We start from the raw sequence: 20040 nt of genomic DNA, 5'->3' as shown, positions 1-20040 counted from the left end.
AAAAGACGGGGGTGAGATTAGAAGGGTACGTTTGACAGATGACACTTGTCGATATCGTGTTTCGGTTAAACGCCATCGCATCCCCCTATTTCCACCATATCCGTCTTACATTTGCATATAGAGTAAATCTCTTGGCAAGGTCTTGGCCTCGCGTTTGCCTCCATGCTTTTATGGACTTAAGGAGAAAAGTAGCTCGAGGTGAAGCAGGTGGCAGGTTTGTTATCACGGTTTCCGATTGGCCTGGCCCCGTGTTCCGCTTGTCAGAGAAACGTGCCGCCCGCCACGCGATATTTCCACGTCGACGTTCCTCATTTTTTTCCCTCGCCGCTACGCGATTAGAATAACTGGTTTCGCACGATTGCTCGACTTACTGTGCGGCGCCTAACGTTCGATTCTCGTTCTGTTTCCTCGTTTCTGCTGCTAATTACTCGGTCGAACGGAAAATGTAGAGATTCGAGTAATTGGAACTCGTAATCGAAAGATAATGTTTAGCCAGTTAATCGCATCATTCTTTGACCATAAAATAAACGAAGAAAATAGAATTCACGATGGAAAAAAAATGTGACGCATACAAAAAATATTCGCAGCCTGAAACGGGTAGTTTTTCGATCCCTTTGAGAGAAGACCCTTCATCGTGAGTTTTTACTTGGACGAAAAACAGAGAGTCGAGGAAAAGGTTTCTTCTTTTTGCGGAGCAGAAGACGAACCAATAAACATGATTCGCCTTATAATCTCGCCTTCCTTAGGAGAGCCATATCCCCAAAGTTCTTCCGCTCAGGCAATCTACGCGGGGAAATGGTTTTATGCACACAAGTGATACCCACGGGAACCGTTACCCCGTCCAACGACGTTGAATAATTGCTACCAGCTATCCAACCGATTGAAAATCAAGGATACCGTGGAAATATCGTCCAAACGATTTATCAATGATTTCGTTGTTTCCGCAATCGTCGATAAATGGCAATCGCAATACCCACAGTCAAACATTAAAAACAGAAAAGAGAATTGGAACAATACTTAAGACAATTCGGCGTTCTTGTGGTCACTTTCGATTCAATCGTGTTTCTCTGTCGCTAACGAATCCTCCAAGCGTTTTAAATTCTTCAATTTCTTGAAGCCTAGGCAATTCTCGTCCATAAATTTTCTTCGAATGGGAGGAGAGGCAGAGAGAGGTCGAAAGAGTAATAGCCGTCATAAGCAGCGAAACAAAGAAGAAGAGACACGATAGAAATAGGAAAAGGATAAAGGATCGAGGCTGGACTGGCAGATGGCCATTATATCCAAGCGCGGATCGGTCGCTGCAAATCGGTCGACGCGCACTTAGTATCGTCCGCCTTTTCTTCTCTTCTTTAGCCGTTTCAATGCCTCTAATCGTCACACGTACAGGCGTACACGTACGTACGGCAATAGAATCCGAACGATATTCGATCCGATCGCGCATCGATGTATCGTACAATAAGACACGATTTTCCAGTCGAATGGAGGATAACTTTCGTCGACACACGCGTTGCGGATGAACGCGCCTTATCGCGTTCTTTGCGTGTAACGTTTCCCAGTTTTTCTATCGTAGCAGCAAAATTTGCGTGAACGTTATCTTTTAAAAATCTATCTTAGATTATTATTCACGCGTAGAACATAAAGAAATGATATAAAGCGCGTGGAACTTCTAACAAGAACGCGTTAGCGTAGGACGTAGCATAGACCCAGATGTTCGTGAAATAAAAACGTTACGATATACGGGCATTCCCCGTTTTAGCGAAATCACTTCCGACACTCTTCACGCGGCACTGAAAAACTTTATTGTCCAACCATTTTCCACCATTACTAGCCTCGCTCGTTTCGCTAACCTTCACAACGCTTCATCGAACGATACGAATGGTATTTTAAAAATGGGCATTCACTTTCTTGAGAACGTAAAACGATTCTCCGTATTCGTAAAAATCAAGGATACGTGTAATATCTGATCTTACCTGACAATTCATGTCTTGCTTCTCGGACAGCAATCTGGCGACGTGACGAACAGACGAAGCAACCTCTGAAGTAGCTCCCGCTTGTAGGGCCACGTCCAAAACTGCCAGGGTATCCTTATCCCTCCGTAACACGCACTGAAGCTCCGTCAAACGTATGCTGAACTGCTGGACGGCTTGCAGGGCGCACAATTGTTGATTACCCCTGCAAAATACCGTTTAGAGAAGATTATCATCGATGGGCATATTGGAGGTAATAGATTTGATAAAGCAACCTACTTGGGCTCCGGACTCTGAATTCTTATATTGGGTTGGCAACTAAGTGATCGCGGATTTTGTCAATACCACCTAATGATAAAATCCACGATCATTTAATTGCTAACGCAATGCATCTGCGATTTCTAACGGGGACGAACGTAACGGGAATCTGGCGAAATTCGAAGAGGGAAATTGTAAAAGGAACGGTGCGCTGATCGTTTGAGGTTTGCTTGAATATTTCTAAGATTTATAGTTGAATTTGAAGGATTTATATGGCGAATATCGCATCGAGTTTCGAGCTGTTGCGTTTCATTAGACATTTAAAGCTAATACTATGCAGCTTAATGAACCATATCCGACGAAATTAACGGAGTCACTGGGGAAGGGAAGGAGCGGCAGAGGTGAGGCAAAAGTAAGGGGAGAGACACAGAGACAATTGGTTCGAATTAAGGTAATCAATGCGTGCTAATTTACCAAACTAATATTTCACGAAATATAACTCGCAAATATTAATAAACGCGTAAACAAATATTCCACGGAAAAGTATCGCGAGAGAAGAGAGCGTTCATTTTTTCGTTCCAATCGCTTTCTAAGCATGAAAGAATTGTAAATATCTTTCAGTTCTCCTAGATCTACCGGACTAACTGAAAATCCGAATCTATTCCCGGACGTGTTCCTTTTCTGGATGCGATCGATCCGCGACGTTCGATAAACAGACGGCTGTTCCAGGTTCTCGGAATCGGTGAAAGCGAGCTACGAAATTGAATGGAAAAATCGCGAGTCGGGTCAACACAATAAAAAGTGGAACGAGGGCAAAGCCTCTTGGCAAACAGTAAGACGTCAAATTATTAGCGGATCTCCCCGATGGCGGTATCGGCAAATAGAAACACTTTAGGTCAATCCTAGCGCCCTAGGCTCGCACGAATGAAACCAGGAAGACTGGTTTTTCGTCTGCTTCCCGCATTGGCGTGTGATTGAAAAAATTCCTTCCACTTCTCGGAAGGATAGCCGCACTGAATAGAAACGAGACCGAAATTCGTAAGTATTCGATCAGTCTGCGATAACTTACGATTTTAACTTGCGTTTGGCGAAATTACTCGACCTACCTATAGAGTAATACACTCAGCTCTACAGGATCCCAACAAAATATCGATTTTACTAGATTTTTAGCGCGTCGCAAAACGAAAAGACGCCTCAACATTTTTCCAACGTTTCGAATTTTATAATATTGAACTTGTTTTAAACTGCATACGTATTTGCAAGAGTTTCGGTGCTTCGTTTGCAGAATTTGTTGCAGAATATTCAAAATGTTGAAAAACGACGACTGATACAACGTGAAAGATGGCACGGCTATGTTCGAAAAATGAAGCGTCGAGTAGCACTGGTCGTTTTGTACGTTGCAGAGAGTGGCGTGCGCTCGTGCAAAGAATAGAAATTCCTGGGGAGCTTGCGAGGGATAGAATTGACCTCTGTAAAAGCCCAGTGGGTCACTGGTAAACCCTTTTGCATGGGTCAGACCCCTATCAGACGGGGGAATCAAGTGCTCATACGGCAATTAAAACGCGAGTTGAGCGGCCGCGACGTGCCTTTCGCTTGGAACACGTATCAATTTCAAGGTCCGTGATTTGCTTGACCTGCCCGAGAAACGCCCCTACGTTTACAGCCGTACCATCATTTTCGTCTAATCTAATATTTGCTCGTACAGGAATTTCACGATAGTTACATGTATGATTCTGCGATAAATTTTAACAACGCGAAAAAGAAAAACGTTTAAACCGCGGCAACAAATTTCTAGAGAAAAGAGATAGTACATATATCGTAATATATTTTACGAGATAAATAAGCAAGTTAAAATATTTTTCCCACCAAGCTTCAACGCATTTTTAAATTCTACAGCTTTATATATCCGAAACGTTAAAAATCGCCGAGACAACTGTAAAGTTGTTGGCGTTAAACGCGTCTATTTTCCTAAAATTGTTCGTAATAGTATATTATAGAAGACTTTAAACGGATGGTTTAGGAACGACGGTTTAGAAACGTCGAAGATTAAACTGACGATCCCAGCTAAAACTAGTAATCCTTTGACACGGGTCAAAATCCCAAAGATTCGAGCCCTCGTTGCCGGTACCTATGGTGTCTATGGTTCCCGCTGTGTTTGCTTTCGAGGCTTCATTGCCTCTCATAATATTTGCCCAACGTCACACGCCGGCCAGCGAACGGTCAGTCAATGATCCTAAACCAGCTATTCCACACGCTTCGAAACTCGATAACCTCGTACCCTCTCCGAGGGAAAAGCGAGTCTCCTCGACAAGCAGGAAGACGTCGAGCAATTGTAAATGTCGTTAAACGCCTAATCGGCCGTTTCATGCCACCACCTAGTTCGTCTTGTCGGAGGATTCTTCTTTTACGATACGAAAATGAATAGCAGAGAAACTATCCATCGAATTCTTCAGACTCTAACTTTCACGCTTCCCTGAGATTACTTTTCGATTATTCCCAATTTTTTCGCAAGTTTCTCTAATTTTTGAAACCCGTTCAATGATTTTCCCCGCTAACGTTCGTGCGTAACTCTCGCTCGAATAAATAACTATTATCCGATACTCACTTTTGAAAGATTTCATCCCAAACGCGATACAAATCGGCCACGCCATCCTTCAGCGCCGTGAAGATCAACGAGCTAGAATTACCAACATCGGTGATCAGTCTGTGACTCTGGACGTTCAACGCCAGCATCGCCGCCTTACGTTCCCTCAATGCAGTCAGTTCAGCCTGCAACATTAAATATACATTTTTAGTGGTTGCCTTCTTCCACTAACTCGAACGAATTGCTCCGTTCTTCGCGATTACGACGTAGGGGTTGGCTTTGGGGTTGCGAGTGATGTATAAACTGGTCACAGTAGCAGACCAAAGAAAGCTAACTGTACATCTCGCAGCGAGAACAAAGGGTCCATTCTCATTCCCATAGAGAATCATTGCAAGTATTTCTATTACGATACACGTGAGCATCGCTACGTGCGATATATTACATATATTCGTAATTTTACATTTACTCAAATATTTATATTTTTCTCTCTTTCTCCCTTAAACTTTAAAAGGGATGTCAGCCAAATAAACTAAGTCCAGCTTCGTGTACGTAACTCGTCCGGAACTCTACTTCGCGAAGGTTATTCGTTCGATACCGAGGACGCGAGATCGGACATTAAGAGCGAAATAAGCAAAGATACGTTTATCAGGAAGAACATAACCGAACTATAAGGGTTGTAAGAGCGCAAGGTAGACACGATGGAGTAACCACGTCACGTTGTCACGTCTCCGTCGTCCTACTGCAGGAGGCGACCGACGAGGGCCGCATAAATAAACCCAGCTTTACGACGGCGACGCAGCCCGTAACAGAACGAAAACGAGAGCCCCTCCAGCTTTCTCCGCTTCGTCCACCCACCCTCTCTCTCTCTCTCTCTCTCTCTGTCTCTCGCTCGCTCTCTTTGCCAACCCACAGCGTGTCATTTCTCTCGCGTGACGAGCGGCAGAGTTCGGCAGAGACGCTCGTAAAACCTGCTCTTCTTGCGGTCATCCAGCGTCTCGCGTCTCCTTCTCCGCGTTTCCTTTCCACCTTCGTGTACCATCGAGTAATTTCTGTCCTCGAAACGACGGAGTTTACTACTGTTTCCTACTTGCATTCGTATCGTACGCTGATCTCCTTCGGAATTCCCTGGAATCAGAGAGCTTCGACTCCTCTGCTTCTTTCGGGTTGCCTCGCGGAAATTGAAAGTTTGCCACTTGGACGAGGGGAGAGAGAGAAATTGATTCTCAAAGCTGATTTTTAGAAATTGCTTCTGGGTAACGCTATCGCCGCGATGGACTCGCGTTGCGGAGAATTATCGTTTTGGTAAATTCAATGCGTCGAAGGAATCAAGTCTGAGCTCGTTAAGTCCACTGTGACTATAGCCTAAGTTTCAAGCCTGGAAAAATGTTCGTTTCGCGGGAATAGAATAAAGCAGATAGGAACAGTATCCGTCAGACACAAATAGATACATAGGTATACGTAAAGACGCGCGGTCTGCGTGTGGACGTCTGGATCTACTTGCACTGCCGGCTACACGCATTAGGACATCTACCGTCCATTTACTTTCGACCATTTGATTCTTTTATACCAAAAGTATATTTTCAGTAAAATACACAGCGGTGCGAGCGACAAATGGGGCGGTAGATACGGACGTATGGCTGGAACTTTGGTTTCGTTCAAGATTCTCCATCGCCGTCCATCGATCAAAGGATCCCCTTGCTCAACTGCAACGTGTAAGGACAGTAGAACGACATGGTGTCATCGATAGCCTCTGACGTGGAGATTAGCTTCGTATCACGCGTTCGATTTGTTACGGTCAACGTCGTTTATTGTTGCTATTCGTTTCGTGCTTATAAACTTCCGACTTTATAGTCTAATACATATTGCATGTATGGCACCTTTTATCTGCATTCTTTTAAAAAAGATGCGGAGGAACGAATCGATATTCTCGAGAGCTGCGCGGCTAATCGATGCAAATCCGTGCACGACCAAACGTCGTCTACGTAGCAGCGATTCCAGGCACGCTATCGAAGAGGTCAGACGCGTGAAAAGCGGCGGTTCACGCTTGGCGTGCGTGAGTCCGTGCTGCCTTTCCGCAGAAACCCGCCAGACAGAGGAAAAGAGGCATAGGAGAAGAAAGGAGAAAGAAGAGGCGCGGTAGCACGCTGTCCGACAGCGGTCGCGACGAAAAGTGGCTGGCATTGATATTCCGAGCACATCGCGAACGCAGAAGCAGCAGCTTCGCGGCCGTTCCCCTCCGCGCGGTAACCACCCACCGCATTCGCCTGTTTCCCTCTGGGGCCCAGGTCCAGCCTCCGACAACCCTCTCCGATCCCTCGTTACAAGCTTTCCCTCCAGCCAACGTCCCTTTCCACCGTCGCCAACACGCAGACACGCACATTCCGATCTAATTCAATTTCCAATCAACAGCCAATCAATTGATTCGAATTTGGTATACAGAGCGGTCGACTGGCTGCCGTTGCGGCCTCTGCATGCCTATGAGGCTACCAGATTTCTCTGTCTCGTTCTCGCTCCCCTGTCTTTCTCTGTCTCGCGTTCTTTGGCACGAGGTGTCGTCTCTGTTTAAAGCCACGCGTGCCCCGTCCAACCGGGCAATTAGCTTTTTACCTGGCCTCGTAACGGCGCACTCTGACCGCGATACCGATGATCCAGGAGTAGCGACAGAAGAAAGAGGGGATTCAGAGGACTCTTGGTACTTCGGATTGAAGAAGGGGATTGAGAAAGAGTTTTAGAGAATGCTATAATCAGGATGGCGAGAAATCACGTTTCATGCGTATCGAGTTAATGAAATTCGTGCCGTTCGATATTGTGTACTTCGGAGCTGATCGAGGATGCGAGTCAATCCTCTCGACGCTGCGACCAGATCGGTTCTCGCGTTAAAAGCGAGAAATACGTAGATTATTGTACGTTATGTTTATAGAAAAATCGAATACACCTTCCATCGCGATATGATATCTGGAAGCAACGAACGATTAAGGAGACGCGTAAATAGACAATTGGATAAAACTCGAATTTTCTACGGTCTCGAGATACGAGATAGGACTCGCTAAGCAACGCTATTGGTCGCAAGTAGCGACGTTAAACGTACGAAGCGACGTGCTCGAATGCTCGTCGACGAACCCGGTTCCATCGGTGACCGCTGCTTTTTCCCGCCGCCGCTACAGTATTTTAATTGCAGCGTGTCACGAGAGAAGGCGGGATTTTTAAAAAAAGGAGGCCGCCACCGGTCGACGCGACGCAAGAAAAAGCAGCGCGCGGCGTTCGAACGCGATCGAACCGAATAAAGGCACGGCAAAAGCCACTCGAAATAGCTCGTATCGACTTTGCGGCTGGCTAACGAGCTTCCACGCCGTGAAAGCCTTTCGCGATTAACCTCGCGGTCCTCACGGACTCGTCGAATCTGTATACGTTGCTCGTTTACGATCTTAAGCTGCTTGAAAGTTCGTTACCCGTGCACGCGCGCGGAATTCCAACCGAAGATTGCGAACGATCGAACCAAGTCGTTGTCGAAGTTTTTAGTATGTCTGGGGCGTGGCTTTTATAGACACTTCATCGAATCGAATTGATTTTCTCGCGCGATGTGGTGGGACGACGATGGGTTAGGTCAAGGAAGAGCGAGCCTCTCGCAAGCCAAACCGATCAACTCCAATTTTTCTCGATTTCTCGGAATATATCCATCCCGATACAAACTGAGTAACTGAAAATTTAGATTTCAAATGACAGATCCACCAAAATCCTACAAAATCCCCCAAACCTGCGCCTGGAACGATTGCTCGATCGTTTGTTTCGTCGTAACTGGCCTACGAACGTCGATACATACGCGAAAGGAGAAAACGCGTGGAACGCACACGACGCGCGAATGTAACGAAAAATATTCACGATATGGAGCACTCGTTCTAAGCTTGGAACGAACGTCTCCTTATCTGTCTCTACGAAGATACGATTTAATCGTGAAATTGCAAAGGAACAGGGAAGAGAAATAGCGACTCTCGACCGAGACACACTGAACTATCGTACCAAGAACTCCGTCTGTCCGCGTTAAAAATGCCAGACGATTTGTAAGAGTCGAGACTTTTCTCACGGGGTAGACGAGATCGTCCACAGGCGGATCACGCAGTGGAAAGTGCGAACGATCGCTAATGAGCGGAATATCGAGACACGAGACGCGAGCCGTCGTGGAATTACGCAATAACGTTAATCAGCGGTCCGGCGTGTCGCGTACGATCCGCAATAGCGTGGCACACAGGCTCGATTCAAGCCTGTTTACGAATGCGTAATACACGAGGAACATTCCATTCGGATTCGCGCGCCACGCCGCCGCTGCACACTCGCTCATTCCATCGCGCTTTTCGTCGTACGTCGTGCATGCGAAATATTCTGCTCGGCTCGGAGAGTCGTATCCGCGAACCAACGCGGCTAATCGATTCCTCGACTGGTTAACGTCGATTCGATTCCCGTCTCAACGAGAATCTGTCTGGCGAACGTGTCGATGCTTCCAACGTTTCCTTCCCCGCCCCCTTTTTATTTTTCAGTCCGTGTATCGCGCGACGTTTCGCGCTGAGAATGTTGCTTACACCGTATAGGTGCACCGAGCAGCGCGTTTACGCAAATTCATATTTTCACGAGCAAGAAATTTACCAAAGAGACGAGAAAGCTAGTCTACGAGTTGCTATGGAAAACATTTCCAAACGAGAATCAACCGATATAAAACCTTTAAAACCTTCTCACGCCGTTTTAACTCCGCTCAAAATCCAGCCAAAAAAAAAAGTACTCTCGCCCGCAAAACCAGTATGTAACGCGAAGCCCCGCTTTCCACGGCGAGCTAATCCTCGAAGCGCGTGCTTCTCGAACCCCAGTGCACGGCTTACCTCAACGGCGCGTCAACCCTCTCTCGCTAGCCCTAAACCATCGACAGGCTTCGTCGCGTGCGAAACCTCGTGCACACGCTCGGCCCTGTCGTACATCGTCCGTCAGCTCGGTCTGCCACGTTCTAGCACGTGGGACGAAGCAGGCTCTCGAACTTGGACCCAGCGTTTCGTCGTAGCTGGTCGATCGAACCGTTGGATGAGGACCGGTTACGTGGAACGTGGCACGCGAAAACATGTAAAACAAGAAGCACGTGAGGAGAGGAGGGGAGGCGAGGTGAATGTCGGCGGCTAGACAGCCTCGCGCCTGCTGCATAATGCAGCACAGCGACGAGTTCACCCGGCAAATGTTGGACGCTAATACATCTTGATGATAGATAGGGAGCATGTGTTTGGTCTTCGCAATGAGGTTGGTAGGGATGTTAGGGATATTACGAGGAACAGGGGGACGAGGGGCGTGCAGCAGGCTACGAAGAGAGAGCAGGACGGTTTGCGAGCGAGAAAGGGAGAGGAGAAAAAGGGGTGAAGAAGAAAAAGACGGGAAAAAGCGTAAGACCGGGGGAGGATCGAAGAAAGTTGAGGCGAAAATGAGAAGAAGAGCCCCTGGTGTAGCGGAGAATCGTGGAAAGTAAGCGAGACGAAGAGAGAAACAGGAAGGAGGAGGTGGAGACCAGGGTGTTCCAGAGGTTTCCAGAGAGGGGTTCACGGAGGGTAGAGGCAGGCTGGGGATGACTCTCGGGGGGTGGAACTCAGAGGGTTGGCCAGGTTCGTCGGCGTTCGCTCTGGCGAGTTGCGATGCCGGGCACGTCGCCGTCAGACGAGCGTACGTGCGACACGACTACGCTTTTACGCTACTCTCTGCCTCTATCCTTGCCTCCTGACTGGTCTCTCCCTCTCTTTATACTCCTCTTCCTCCGCGACCGCCATCCCCGGTTGTTCCACGCTCCACCGTGCCCTACACCATCCCCCTTTTCCTCTTTTTCTTACTTCTATTTCGCCTACTTTCATCTCGAGCCCCTCCCCGTCACGGCTCTCTCCAACTTCTCGAGGATGTTTTTAATAATGCCCGAGCTTGTTCCGCTCTGGCGAACGCTCGCGAATACTTTCCCAAATCGAATGTCGCGCGTTAAAACGAGAATCAACGAGATCCGATTTAAGAGACTTAGAAGAACTTCGAAGAAAACGCTTGGTACTGTTCGAAAGATGGCATATTTATTCGAACGTTGTCGAAAAATTGCTTTAGGAACCGAACAACGTCTTTTGCTTGTATCTCTGGTTAGTTTTTGACTATATCGAAGCGGGAGAGGATTACGGAATATTCTTATCGTCGGTGTGTAATTTTATTTCAACGATATAGCGGAAAAGTCGTGATTCTCGATATTTAACTTAACTTATGGGAAAGAATGATTTTGCGCCATCTATAGTCGGCGTTTATTCAGAGAAGATACTATATCGGTCGGTATACGATTCATCTGTAAGATACCGACGAAGAGATTCAATTACCGACCAAGGCAATCTTATCGACGCTTGGTACATCTGTATTAGACACGAACCGAGAGGAACAGCGTCACCGGATCTCGCGATTTAAAAGCATAATTTATATCGAGATCTTTCAAACACTGTTATTACGCATCTCACAGCAAAAGTGACACCGTGAGAAATATAGTAAGAAATACCTCGCGTATAATATCCCATAACGTTACTGCCGATATTATTATACGGTTGCAGCAATAGAAATGCAAAGTTCTTACCGTGATTCGATTAATTCGCTCGTCCAGTACGTGAGGTTGCTCCAGAGTGATCTCGTACGAGAAGAGTCTATCGTGTGCTGCTTTGAATTCCGTACGTAGAGCTATTAACTCACGATGAAGCGCACCGGCCATTTGCGTTTCCTCCATTCTAGCTGTCAGGGACTCCCACTTTTCCAATACACCTGAAATATAAGAAATATTTGGAAAAATTACAATCGAAAAAATGTTAAAAAATTAAAGTAAAAAAAAAAAAATAATAGTCTCGATAAAAGAACCTGTATCGCAAGGGAAATGTAAAAAGTACATAAGTTTGAAAAACCTAAGAATAACTGTAGAACGAAAAGTTATATTTTAAAGTACCAAGCAAGGTTTTATTATACTTCTTTTTCCATAAGAAACAGAGAGTTCTCAACGGATACAGCTTAGGTAATTACACACAATAACTTCCTTTTGCGTGACGATCCTAACGTTACTCTATTATGTACGTCACTCGTTCCCAGGCATCGTCAACGTTATGTCAGAGAAGATAAGTCACATATTTAAGGTCAAGCAGCTTATATGTGCATGCATGAATATGCAGCAGCTCGCATGGCTTCGATGACCTGTTTCTTCGATACTTTCCTTCGATACTTTCTTCCTCGAGACAACGCTGCGCCCTTAAAAATATGTAGAAACGACTCCGATGGATGATTCAACCGGCCGATACCGTTTTGAACGGTGCGATCCGATTTAAGAACTTTCACTTTTGCGAGCCCACGAACCTTCCACTTATATTTCCATAAATCTCTGTCTAGAAGAGAGGAGAGCGTCGCTCTATATTTACGATATTTCGAATTTGCAATCCAAAGTTTGAAAATTTCAAGTTTCAAGGTGCGGAATTGTAAGATTTCGAGATCTGCAACGGTAAGTTTCAAGTCGAAACTCTCGATGGATACTATACGGCGTTGAAACGATACGAAGTAGAGTTAGAAAAATTAAAAAAAAAAAAAAAAAACAAGTTCTCGTGTTCGTTTTCTCCGGTAAGAATGGATTGAAAAATCGTAAAAATGTCCCGGCATTTATGCTTTCCCCGACATAACGGTAATCAGGGCATTTTCCACTCTCTATAACATCCGGAATGTTTTCCAGTCTAACGCGTGCCATTCGAGCGATTTCGAATGAAATAACAGCCAAGATAGATAATTATCGAACTAATTGCATACTTTCTTCTAGATAATTGCGTAGGTACGATTTTTGTATCGCCTCCGTGTGACACCACAGCAAGTAAAAAAAAATAACGAATTCTTGGATTGTACCATTTCGCCATTGTATCGCAATCACTCAGTTGCCAAGCCAATATCTACAGTTAAGAGACTTCGCTTGTGTCGAGATGAAAGCCAGATCGAGGAAGCCAGCAACTCGTCTAAGAAAATGTTACCGGATTAACATAAATAATAAGTAAATTCGATCGATAAAATAATTTATGGAATTAATTTCCAAAATGGACCGACTGAGTTCCAAAGCCACGCGCTGCGATAAATTCACATCAACGTGTAACGTAAGGATATTCCACAAGAGGAACAAAACAACGTTACGAATGAAAGTCAGTGGAAAATAAAAGACGAGTGAAAAAGAAGCGTAAAACGTGGAAGATCGAGGTCGTGGAAATCGTAAGTTATTAACAACTTAACATCCAGATACGATTCCTTAATTACCGAGTTCTAATCAATTTTTGATGTCACTACGCACGACCTATCATAGCTCAGGTCATGCTTCGTTACACCGTGATCCTTGCTTTCGTTCGATTAAATACGAGTGTCTGTTGTCCGCGAAGTGTCTTTCTATAATACAAAAGTAATAAATTATTCGGTGAAAGCCGATCGAATTCCCCTTTCTGTTCAGCGTGGTAACCGTGACCGAGACACTCGAGTAATTACTGTCCCATAAAAAGAAGCAAGAATTGGAAGAAAGTGAATAGTAAAGGGGAAAGGAGCACGGTGTTAGGAATTACCGTAGACAATTCGCACAACAGGTGTGATCAACGATGATCGATGGCCTAACGACGGTTAACGAGCGACCGAACGAACGTTTTACGGACCACGGCCACCTAAACGTTAAAACAAGATTCAACGAGAAACAAAGTGTTTCGTAGTAACGAGGATTTCTCGAAACGAAAAGAAACCGAGCCGACATTGGAAGAAACAGCGAAGACCGATCGATTCGTCGAAAGTTAACGATTTTCGAAAGATTAATTGCCTATTTCGCGAACAAAGTTGCGAACGCGTAAAATTATTCTGCGTGCGAACATGCGAATAAAACGCGTTACAACGCGCTAATCAGACTGTGGATATACAAAATATCTACGATGCTCGAACGAGAAGTTTCTCTCTATGACCTCGATACCGTTGATTTTTCTAGATGCAATAATAACTGTTAGAAATAAAAATTTCAACGGTTATCCTGTGACGTAGCAACAGACTGCGATAGTATAGCGATAAGCGAATGAAAGAAGATTTAAAATCTATAGATAAGATATCTAAACACACATATATGATTATGATAATGGACAAATAGCATATAATTTCGAAGTCACGCTACACGTTACAGAAAGTTGGACATTTAAGAAAACACGAATCTACGTAAGTAGGATAAAAAAATTCAGCCAGAAGAAACCTAACAATTAGTCGGCAAAGTTCCAAGAGCGGAGCGTCTAATTCGCATAATCATCAACAATCCATGACGATGCCAATAAAAATAGCTCGAAGGCCTTTAGGTTTTTCAACGTACGTTCGCGGTATCGTACTACGATCCGCGTACACCACGGGTTCCTACCACGCCCGATAAAAACGTAATGCGATTTCTAGGCTACGAAGGAAAATCTCGAGCCGGCTTTTTCACGGTTTTCTCGGAAAAAACAACTTTCACTTTGTCACGGCTGGTTTACAAAAACAGCTACGCGGTGGACTACAGTTATCAAGTGAAATCTCGAATTCCGAGCCGTCGTCAAAACGGGTCGAGAACTGCTATGTAACCTTTGAAAACGAAGAGAAAAACTTTCCACTTTTTCAGCGTTTTATGAAATCGTCGCAATTAGTCCGTGAATTTTACGCGACGAATAGAAGAATATGCTCCCCCCGAACATAAAGCACAGAATCTAAATTCACAAAAGAAAATGACACTGTCGTTAAAGCGACTTTCGTAGCCGCGATTCCTAGCTACGCGAGGCAAACCATCGATCATGTTCAACCAGTAAATCAATTCATTGCATCGAACAACTAAACCGCTTAAAAATTCGAAAAAAATACGAAACGTAATTATTATTTTCATATTGCGCGATGTTCGCGGAACTATGGCATCGATCTCCGTTAAATTTCTCATTCCCACGAGTGCGCTATAAAAAGGTTCGGATCTCGTTATAAAGAAATTTCGCGTGACCGGCGATCAGCAGGATCCGTGTATCCTGTGTCACGGATATTATTACGGCAACAAGCTCGTTGACAAATGCTGAAAATGGCAGGAAGAGCGTGTCGGTGCGCGTGTGCGCGCTCGCACGAGCAGCAACGGGGGCGAGACGCTCGGGAAAACATTGTCGATGGAAAGCAATGAATTTCACACTGACCTACAGGAAATGACGGCGAATGTGCGGAATAATTGTGGCCTGCGTGGTATCGCGTATTACACGTAATATACGTGCCGTGTTATCACGGTCGAACGATTGCGTTCAGTAGAGCAGAAATCGGTGGACGAGCGTACGGTACGTCTTTCTTCCTGCGACCGTCTCCTCTCTTTTTTCTTTTCTTTTTTTCGATCGCCTTCGGACCGTCTTTGACAAAGTGGAACGTCAAATTTCGAAGAATCATCGACCAGAGTGCAATCTGCGTAATTTTCTGGCCGTTAGCTGGAATTAGCCTAAAGGAACGATCAGGATGGTCGAACGGATAGCCTTCGGCCAACGTTTCTAAAGGAAGCAATTAATCTTGAGAATCGAACGCTTGCCACATTAGTCAGACATTATTATTATTTCAGAACCGTACGGCTGATAAGAGCGAACGAATTATCGTGGTAAATGTTCTGCCGCGGGTAAATCTTTCGACGCAGATGTAAATCTAAATGAAAAGTTGGATTTCTTAACTACGTGAATATGTAGCGACAGGTGAAACGCGACGAGTCACGTTTTCTGTTCTTTACGTAGCTATTTTAACATTCGTAACGCTCTCCACTAGTTCCGTATTATTAAGACCGTGTTTTTATCGAGTTTTAGAATCAAACGCTTTTTTCATCCCTCTTGGAAATTGCGAAGCGAGATACGTTAATTATTTCCGTCGGATTTTTCTTACGACGCTTCGTGGATCGATCGCTCTTTTCCGGTTAACGTTTTTTCTTCTTTTTCCGAGTAATCGCTTTTTTACTTGAAATACGACTATAAGTTCTCGTGACTGATAATCGAACTAAAGAAAAAAAGGATATACCTATAAATTATAAACACTTTAACGTATGTTTATCGTTGAATTTATTGTCCATCGTCTTTCGTAGATAAATAACAAATAAAACGATTCGCTACAGAGTAGCCTACTCATCGAACTATATACCTCACAGGTAAACCATAAGTGATTTTCCCTCAACTACGCAAAACTACGTACTGTAACTAACGTAAAGCCCGTAAAACTACGCCACTGTAACTCGCTGTAAGCAGTACCTGTGCTCATAATCGTTCGCTAAAACCATAAAACGATCGAGCTTATCCATCGAAAATAGCGCAACATAGATCCTTAGCTGTTACATCGGTTTCATGGTCAGCGAGAACGACCATCGCGGAACCTGGTGAATACTAAACGTTCAGACGATTTGTAAGATAGTTTCCAACGAAACACGACCAAGAAAGATACGTATTATTACTACTTTCTCTGATCGTGTTGGCCAATTTATCACGTTAGTTACTGTCGGCATCGCGAATACTTACTCGCGTACGTCTTAATGATTAATTAACGCCCTCTGCCACGAACGATTTCGAAACTCACATAATCCCGACCACACGTCTCAATCTATAGCTCGAGAATAATTTATTCGTAGACCGCTCCTGTAATCTACCGCGAACGCTTTCATTCGAATCTATCGCGCGCACGCTCCGTTTGTAATTTACATAATTCGATCCTTTTAATTGGCTGACAATCGTCTTCCGTGGAAGGTCAAAGTATCGTCAATTCAGCGTAAAAGTTAGCTTTTCCCTTCGACAAACGTTCGAAGGTAATTTAAAAAATGTAACGCGACAGTTCTACCGATCATCGTGTTCCTTTCCTTCGGTACAAAATATATCGATAACGCGATCAAGTCGAGCATCGCGCGTACGTCGAGTAACATCCGCGGATACACCCACGTGTGCTCGTGCGAACAGCGTGTTATGAAAGCGACCACGTCGAAACAGGTCAACGTTAACGCGAGAATGAATGCAAGCTCGTTAATCAACTACCTTCTAAAGTTTCTATCGGAATGGGATCTTGGACAACGGAGAAACGGTTGCCGGACGATTGTGTTCCCGGGCTTTCTACTGTAATTCCTCGCTGAGCAACCGTTGCTCCGTGGCTACGTTCCAATAAAATTGAACGTTGCTCCATTAGCTTCCGCGGTTTGGAGCCGAAGATGAAAAAAAAAAAAGAAGAGAAACAGAAGAGAACGAAATTATAAAAGAAGCGAACGATAAATTCAGAAACAGAGGGGAATTCCAGATGGAGTATTTGCCGATCGCTTGGGTGTAATGAAAATACAGATCGACTACGTTAAGCTATTAATAAGGCTTGGCATCAAACGGTGACTTTGAATTAGAGACGGATCGCACGACGTACTTCGCTTCTCATCGATTCCGTTCAATTTTCGATAGATTGAAATTATTTTCTCGCCTTTTCAAATTTAGTTCGACGATGCACTCGTAAGAAATTATCTTCGTTCTTTCGTGTTTATCTTATTTAAATTTCTGCGCGTCGAATTCTTGCGAGTTTTAGATCTGGTTAGCGACGAAAATTCAAGGTTGAAATCTTGTTTTGCAGAGGTAGGATTATGTCAGAAGCCCGCGGTAAAATTAACCGTGAATTCAACATCTTCTGGCACGTCTATACGCATCACGAACTACGTAACGAGTAGAAAATAATCGATACTCACGGGAGAGACGTACGTATGTATCAATACGCCACTCCCGACTTTGGCTTTTCATTTTAATTAATTCGCTATTTGGCGAAAATTACTCGAACTTTTGTTGCGAACCTACAAAATGCCAATAAAAAAAATACAAACTGACCATTTCGACTACTCTGGCAATGTTAGCGTTAAGAAAACGTTCCATACAATTTATATATATAAGAAAAATATATATAAGATATATATATTATTATATATGTTATTATTATAGATATTATATTATATTATAGATATTTATATAAGAAATATTTAAGTTCCCTGTAAATTTCTCTTTGTGCAGAAATAAGAACACGGAAATGCGAAGACGAAAGGATCAGGCGTTAATAACAAAAACCATGCATGAACATTGAACATAGATACAGATCGATAAATATTCAGAGAGCTCGCGTCTTACGATTCTCGTTTCACGTCATCTCAGTCCGACGTCCGTCCTGACCCGCTTTTACACGTCGATAAAATCGTTGTTAGCGAGGATGAACCAGATCCAATGAAATTCGTCGTTGGATCACAAAATCGAATAACAGAGTTCGGTTGGTTCTGGGGAGACGACGAAAGGTATACGTGCAACCGATTTGATAGGTAACGGAACGCTGATGAAGAAGAATACCAGGTTATCTTCCGGGATGATGTCAGAGATCGAACGTTTCTACACCGAAACGTGAAAGAGTAGATATGTTTACACGAGAGGACGAAAGGAGACAGACGTTGAAATATACGGTAAAAATTCGGATTAACGGTATATCGGGAAGATTTGAGAGAAGAAACGCGATCAGAGATCGAGTAATGTTTCGTAACGTTCACTGGATAGCGTCTTAAAATTTTGATAAGTAAATTAAGAAGACAGCGCAATACGAATTCTTGCAAGTCGATTTTTGCTACTTTGCGAGACGAAATGATACAACGTTAAAAAAAGATTTACTGATGGAGGCTTCTAAATATACGGGAGATTACGTACAGGTATCATCCGGCTGATCCTCCGCGATAATCTGCTGGTGTGCGTAACAGGTATCCGGTGCGTCTTTCCTGACACTGGTCTCCTCTTTTACAAACACCATGATTTATTTTCCGAACGCGAGTCACGATTTATTTTTCTCGAGAATCGCAGTTTTCTAATTCACCGTGCCAATTATGCTTGAACTGCTAGAATAATCCAGCGTGTCCACGATTTCACTTAAAATTCCGAGACTCTTCTCCTTTTTACAGAGAAACGATCACTGAAACCTCTAGCTTTTTACTGTTATAGTAAACCGGTACTTGGACTCTCGCAACTTTGTTCCAGCGAATCTGAAAGTAGCAAAGTTATACGCCGAAAATATGCTTCTCTTATTCTCTATCCTAATCTTCAAAACTTCCGATCTCTGACTTTCGAGTTGCAATGAAAATTATCGAACGAGCGTACCGATTCTTTGTATCGATTCTTCGCGATACTAGGAATTTCCAAAGTAGCACAGGAGATATCGAAACAGTTCGAAAAGCGCGCTGCTTTGCGAAACGTCAAACGCGGCGCGTGGTGGATCAGCTGTTGAGTGGAAGAGAAGGCGAGCCACGAGAAGCAGAATAGACGTCGCGACTCGCGCCAGGAAAACCGAGCTACTGACCGGGTACACGCTGCCGACGATTCTTCGACAACACGAGCACGAGCACGAGCACGAGCAGGGCCGAGTACCGGTTCGTGAAGTTCCGTCGGCTATACAGTGCTTCTTATAAGGTGAGACCCGAAGGTGTACCGATGCACTCGCGTCTTGCAACACTCCTACGCGAGAGCACCTACACGCGGATTATCGCGACCAAACAATCGACCGCGACCGGTCTAATCGTATTTCCCTTCAGGGTCGGTTTGATTCGCCGATCGCGATAATCGTTTGTTAGCTCGATAGAAGAAGACTCGGCAGAGTTCAACGTTTGTTTAATGGACGGTGAACGGGATGAAGTCGGAGCTCTTCGCACACGTTTCTGGGGTAATACGCTTGGAAAGATCGGTGTCGGTTGAATACATTTTGATTTCAGGTGAACCGGCTTTAGAACTGATCTTTAAGGTAAAATGGATGAAGTTGTTCCATTTGTCGAGCAAGTTGCGACAGACTTATCGCAACTGTGACGCTGATACGTATGTTTTCGAGTCAACAGGATGTTCCTATCGATAAAACGTTTCTTGAAAAATTGCGAATTGTATTTCATTATATTTAATAAAGCTATTCTCGGAAAATAATACACAAATGAAATTTTATCCATCTATAATAACAAAGAAGATAGATAAAGAAGGTATAGAAGATTGTATAGAATTGGATGTTTATCGATCCGATTGTAATCTGTATTTATAGATCGAGCATGTTATCATAGATTCAATATTACAAAGCTAGTGCAATCTCAGCGAGATGTTCGCCATTCTAAACGGAAATCGTGTTAAGGCTGTATGCAACGTAATCGAAGTTACTACTTTGCCCCCC

At 44.2% G+C, this 20040-nt stretch overlaps 1 protein-coding gene across 5 annotated transcripts in view; it reads right to left on the bottom strand.

Annotated features, from left to right (window-relative positions):
- LOC100747581 overlaps positions 1 to 20040 on the bottom strand; it is a 118368-nt gene that overhangs the window by 14771 nt on the left and 83557 nt on the right. For all 5 annotated transcript variants that reach the window (XM_033323867.1, XM_033323868.1, XM_033323865.1 and 2 more), the window contains exons 17-19: positions 11426 to 11607; positions 4831 to 4994; positions 1971 to 2172 (exon numbers count right to left, since the gene is read on the bottom strand). In XM_033323867.1, coding sequence (XP_033179758.1) covers positions 1971 to 2172; positions 4831 to 4994; positions 11426 to 11607 — 548 coding nt within the window. The remainder of the gene's footprint in view (positions 1 to 1970; positions 2173 to 4830; positions 4995 to 11425; positions 11608 to 20040) is intronic.

This window comes from Bombus impatiens, unplaced genomic scaffold (assembly GCF_000188095.3).
Source record: "Bombus impatiens unplaced genomic scaffold, BIMP_2.2 scf_1275, whole genome shotgun sequence".
NCBI classification, from domain to species: Eukaryota; Metazoa; Arthropoda; class Insecta; order Hymenoptera; family Apidae; genus Bombus; species Bombus impatiens.
Note: the sequence above shows the minus strand (reverse complement) of the source record. Positions and strands in the feature narration are given on the sequence as shown.